A 6,501-nucleotide genomic window follows, 5' to 3' on the forward strand; every position below is an offset into this window, starting at 1 on the left:
TTGCTAGTCTATTTATATTTTCTTCCGTAGAAGCTCTACATCCACCCTTCTCAAACCGACATCGAAATAAATGTAAAACACTTGATTTTTATTATTATTATAGAATACACCATAGTTAGTATATTTTTGTCCGTAAAATTTATTTCCGATTTGTTGTTGTTGTTTTTTTTTTTTTTTTTTTTGTTTTGCGATAACAAAACTAAGTCTAAAAAATGTATGTGTGTTTTTGTTCTTCTAAAAAATGAAACTTAAAATTAACAGCATTCGTATTTTGTTACAATGGTTGCAGTTGTGATTATGCTTATTATGGTCATATCGATGAGGATGTCTATGGGTATATATGTTTGTATGTGTTAATGCTAATTTGTAATTAATTTACAATCGATCTAAACTACAATTATGATATTTATTATTATTGTATTAAATTAGTTAATGTATATGTATATCTATGTATGTTTTTTTTATTTTTGCATAATAAACATTAGACAAAAAAGTCAACATTATTTTGTGATTTTGTTTAATAACAAACAATTTATCGCATAAAAAGAAAATAAAGTTAAATAAACATCATTCCAATATGATAATAGAATAGTATTTGTGTAAAAATTTCACATATATTAGATAATATAAAGATTAACAGAAACAGATTTGGTAATAATGTAAATGATATAACAATTCTTAAAGTTTAGTATAAGTGTGCTAGTTTTTTGTTTGTTTTGTAAATGGGATATTTATTGTTTGTGTAAAGAGACTAACTACCCAGCAAGGGCACACACAGATAGAGTAGTAACGTGGTCAGAATCAATTCAATAGTAAAATAAATGATAGCTAATCAATTTGCCATAAAATAATGCAATATATGTGTACACAGACGTTGTACCAGGGGGCAAATGTAATGCAAAAGAAATTGAAAAACTGGACGCAACGAAGGAAACAGCAAACACAAATGATGCTGCACTGTCTCCACCAGTGCAGTGAGCAAATGTCAGTTATTCGAATCCACATTCAACTGCAGGTAATAGTTTTGTTGTGAGCCAAATGGTCGACTACAACTACTGCTGTCGTCATCATCATCGTCGTCACTGTCATCGTTGTTGCGTCTGTTATGTTGTTGCTGGCCATCTTCGTCATACGCCCATTGCATTTCTTCGCCAAATTTGTGTAAATGTGCTAGATTTTTGTAGACATGCAATTTTCTATTGTCAATATACGATTCGCAGGGATAACACCAAACGGATAAATCACTAAAGCTCAAAGCCATCGGATGGGATGTTTCAATATTGTGGAACATCATATGTTCCATAACATAACGGCCGCACAACACTTTGTGGCAACTGAGACACATCCAGTTTTCAGCCACCGAGGAACATTCATTGCATGGTTGATTTGTATTTATTGCTATGTGTTGGAGGGCGAGGGAGTAAGAAAGAGACACGATAGAATCACATTAACAATTATTTCTTTTAAATCTATATAAAGGTACAAATTATTATAAAGGTACAATTACAGAGCACAGAAAATAAACAAAATTGCAAATGTAATGATTGCAAAAAAGTATATAAATACCTTTAATTACAGCAATGAAAATATAAAAACAAATATTTTATAACAATAATTAGGTTAAATGGAATTAATGACTATCCCCTTAGCTATATTTGGATATGTAGAACCAAAATCTTCATCTTATTTTTACTCCTGAATGTGATGAAAAGTTTTGAAAATAAATATATGCAAACAATAATAAAATCTGAAGAAACGTTGTTTCCATGGCAGTCGATTCTATGCACCGGATTGACTTGGAGGAAATTTCCGACCAAGAATTGTCAAACTCAAATACTACATATTATGCATATGGACATTTCCGGCAAAAGGTAAACAAAAGCCGAGGTAGTTTTTCTTTAATTGTGCTTAAATACGTGGAATAAATAACGTCAAAAAGTATAATTTTTTTCTTGTTCTTTGCATAAATACGAATTTAAAGGCTATAAATGCAGACACTGCAGAAATAAAAACTGCAAACTTAAAAAAGTCGCGTAAGCTACGTCGCCTGAGTGACCAAGAAAAATCCTTTGCAAATAAAGGATAGGCCAAATTTTGAAAGTGCAATAATAATGCTTGATATCTCTTATTAATGTAAAGTATATTTAAAGTTCAAAATGTTCTCGCAATTCGCAGAGTTTCCCATTATTAGCAATGATTTCTAGAGTCATGTACATTTGAAGTCGCGTGAGTGACCGCTCTTTAGTGGCTTTTATCTCAAAAGATAAAAACCAGAGGCCCTTAAATTCACTGATAGTACTCCCAAAATGGCACAAAAAGTATTGAGGGTGGATAGTAAAACATGTACTTGTGTTTGATTTATTTAACATTTAAAGTTTGATTTTGCCTCCGAAAGTCTTGTAAGTGACTGCGGAAGTGTCCATATATAACTCTAGTAGCTATGAATTAAGTTGGAATATTTGTAATGAACTTTAAACTGGCCACATGAATTATAAATTGGCTTAAATTACAAAGGAATTAAATAAAATATTTTTTTCAAATATGGCACAGGCACCCCGAAAAGTTTACTCTGCGCTGGAATCGTAGGGAACCCAGAATCTTCGTATCGTTTGTAAAAAACGCATCTAATACAACGTCTTAGTCCGAAAATGGGACACCCTTAAAGTCTTCTCATTTTTTTCACTTCTACATAAAACGTATGTAGAGAGAGGTTCCGTTGGAACAAGATTGAACGCCTAAATCATTGAAGTAGACATGAATAGCATTCACATTGAAGCAGTTACCATGTTATGGGCCAATATCATATGAATGCAATTTTTAAAGTCCATCCGCTACCAGGCTTCCTCTGATATTATTTTCTTAACATAAATTTACTTTTGCAACAAAGAAAACCGTTTGTTCTAAAACAATTTCATTAGACTACTTTGAACACGCTGATTACCATGGAAACGGGCGATAAAATCGGGTATATATCGAGCCCTTCCCGCGAAAATGTTGTAAGCGACAAAAACAAAATTTTACAGCAGACGGTTTTTATTGTATAACTTTTTATATATCCAAAATTTTTGAATGAAATTATACATAGTCTTTGTACGGAGTCGTATTTATAACATAAAATAATTAAAAAATTTGTTTTTGCAATATAACGGTAGTTTTTGTCGGTTACATCTTTTTCGCTGTCATAAAACCGAACGATTACTCCTTATAGTGTCGGTTACATTAATTGATTTCAGCATAAAAGTACAAGTTTTTAGGAAATTCATGTGGTTTATTTTATTTTTCTTGAATATTTATAAAATTAATAGGCAAATTTTACATCAAACTTCAGATGAATAAAAATAAAATATTTTTGTATTTCATGAAATAGTTAATTCGACGATTGAAGGTTAATCTTCTTCATCTGTTTCTGGAAGTGTATCCATCGTTGAATTGTTGTTATTTAAATTTATATATTCACCATGGAATTTTGGCGGAATAATGGTCTTATTGCAAAGATCTGTTCAATCGTTGTATTTCATTCTTGGAATCGGAAGTGGGTGTTCATATAGTGATTGGGGACAAGAGCTTGGTGACAAATTCCTTCTTGTATGTCGTCTATTCGTATCAATATTTTTTGTCTCTGAGTTTTCAAAATATCCATACTTTAGGGTAATGATAGGATTATCTTTTTGAAATATTGCACATCTCACCGTTGTATAGGTAATTTACAGGAATTTGGGAATATATTTTCTGAATACTGTTTCCAATTCTTAAAATCAGTATGACTAATCGCAATACATTTGTAACCATTGGGATTTGTTCCTGAATTAGATATTAAGGTATACAATTCACTCTGGGCCCAAACTGTTCTGTTACGAACGAATGATTCAATAGTGCTATGTATTGAATCCACGGGCATCATTGTATGCCCGGGCAATAAATAAGTTATTTTAATATTTGTTACAAAGGTTGATTCCTTAAGAAAATAAAAAATAGTGGCAAGCATACTTCGATTGCCGTTCTGGCCAGCACAACTGTCACAATAGAGGCTTATTGTTGTGTGTGTCTTCCTTTCATCAATAATTTTTAAATACTGAAATATTATAATACATATTTCATTACATCCCCGTTTTCCATCAGTTTCTTCAAAATGTTCACCTTTGATGGATCTGATTTATTATGGGGTGCAGTAGATTTTTTCTTATCTGTCTGTATATTTGTTACATTTGACTGATTTCGAGCTGACACTAAACGAGTTTGGGAAATGTGAAGAGTTTTAAGCAAAAAATGTTGGCAAACTTTAAAATAAATATTTTTGAAGTTTATCATGTAGGTATAACTATACTTTTTTTATTGCTGTCCGATCTTCGTCTACGTATATTATTTCGTGTTACGCAAGAAGCTAACCAATTTGTTTGTCTTGATTTGGAATCCATTCCCCAGTAAAATTCATTTATGTGTTGTCGATCTAACTCTGAAAGTTTTTGGCCGCATTCATTCCCACATATTTTATTTATGCAAGGGTTAGGTTGAACGGAAGTGTCTCTTTTTGATAAGTTTCCAACAATTCGTTTTAATCTATTCACTTTATAACCTCTTTGGCCTATGATCATTTCATCTTCTATTGGGTTGTCACTTTCACTCTCACTATAAGGTACAAGAGCCACTGAAATTTTAAAATATTTCGTTTTTAATAGAATATTCGAGTACTATATTCAAAATCCAACTTACTTTAGAAGAAGGTATTTATTTAAAACCATTCAGAGCGAAATTCCTTGTAAATAACCGAATTATTTCATAATAACTTAATATGTTATTTTAATGTAAGCGACACTTCGCTGTCACCATAAAACGTAAACAAAATAAAAAGTGTACTTACATTAAAATTGTTTTTGCTCTAATATCATAACGGTTCCTAATACAGTTCTAATATTTTGAGATTTGACGTAATGGAGTATTCTTTATCGATTGCTATCAAAAAAGAAAAATCGAAAAAATGTCGCTTACAACATTTTCGAGGGAAGGGCTCGATATGTTCTAACCGATTACTTTTGTAATCACAGTCTTCTCCTCCTTTGGAGGAGCTAGAGTCTTCTCCTCCTTTGGAGGAGCTACTGAGGTTGTCTTCGCACGTGACGTATGAATTCTATCTATTAAGAAGTCACTCGCAATGTCTATTCGAATAGTTCCGAGAGGACTTCCGAAAGAATTTGAGATTCCTTTTAATTAGAATAAATTCCTTGTCAGTGATCAAGTCTCCCGTCCGATAAACCGTTTGCAGAAATTAAATGCTATCCGATAAATCTTCTTATCAAAGATCTCTTTCGAAGTATTCTGGATACTCCACGAATAATATAGTTAATGATATAACTACAGCACGCATAAGGATCTGGGTGCAGTGACTCTGAGATTCCTCTTAATTAGAATAAATTCCTTGTCAGTGCTCTCCGTTCTTGTCAGAGATGTCTCTCGAAGTATTCTGGATACTCCACGATTTGACTTTTTAATATATTTAATGATATAACTACCGCACGCATAATTATCTAGGTGCAGTGACAATATTGTTGGATTGTATGCGTTGACCATTTTGTCTTCAAATCTTAGTTTGAAGAAAATTTTAGATTTTTTTAACGGCGATAAATAATTCTCATATGTTAGATTTATATTTTCGTGTAACAGGAAATTGTCATCTATTAAATCCGAAAATGGCGATAGATTCGTATTCGGCATCAACTATGAATAAATTGTCACAAGGTTATGGCTTATTTTTCTTTTTTTTTTTTGGACAACACCGAATTTAATAAATATTGCAAAATAAAAAAAATATTTTATGAAAGAGAATTGATAAAACTACAATGCGTGAACATGAAATAATGATTTTCTAATGAAACGTAAACGTATATCTTGAATGAACCAAAAACACAAAACCAAATTAAAAAATACTTATATTCTTATTTTTTCGCTTACATTTTGGCGCATCCTCTGGATGCAGCTGTGATAAATGAGGACAATTCTTTAAAGGCACAACAGCAAACATTTCATTATTTTCAAATGCCTATTTGAATGTCGCGCGCATTTGTATTATATTTCCAAGTATTTGGACGTGATGCATTTTAAGAAATGAAACAGACAAATGTTACGTTGTGATTAGACAATCAATTTTGAATTTGGCATAGACGTTAGACGTTAATTACCTGCATGTGCTCTGTGAGAAATTCGGTTAGAGTTTTGACTTTTACCTTCGGTTTACTGCCACTTGCCTCTAAAGATATATTCGATTGGGCGTCGCCGGAACCACCAGCAGCACCCTGTACATCATCCCTTGTAATATCTAAATTTTGTAAAGTAACAGAAAGAAAATCCTCATTGTTGTTCTCGCCCGCCACCTGGGGTAACCGTTTGCCAAAGGCTAAACTTTTCCAATAACGCTCTTGGACACTAATGCAGTTCTGTAGTGTTTCCATGCAGCTCAAGTAGGCAACCGTGGGTGGACGCGCAGTACTGCCGTTTAATTGCACTGAT

General features: G+C 32.4%; 1 protein-coding gene across 1 annotated transcript; it reads right to left on the reverse strand.

Annotated features, from left to right (window-relative positions):
* Window positions 1-985: 985 nt before the first annotated feature.
* Window positions 986-6,467, reverse strand: LOC133326364 (histone deacetylase 6-like). Its single transcript, XM_061535016.1, has 3 exons — window positions 6,174-6,467; window positions 5,947-6,034; window positions 986-1,398 (listed from the first exon to the last, which is right to left on the reverse strand). Exons 1-3 carry the CDS (start codon window positions 6,441-6,443, stop codon window positions 986-988), a joined length of 771 nt encoding a protein of 256 aa, XP_061391000.1. The 5' UTR covers window positions 6,444-6,467.
* Between the last annotated feature and the right edge of the window lie 34 nt (window positions 6,468-6,501).

This window comes from Musca vetustissima, unplaced genomic scaffold (assembly GCF_032173495.1).
Source record: "Musca vetustissima isolate MV318-11 ecotype Yass unplaced genomic scaffold, APGP_CSIRO_Mvet_v1 utg115484, whole genome shotgun sequence".
NCBI lineage: Eukaryota > Metazoa > Arthropoda > Insecta > Diptera > Muscidae > Musca > Musca vetustissima.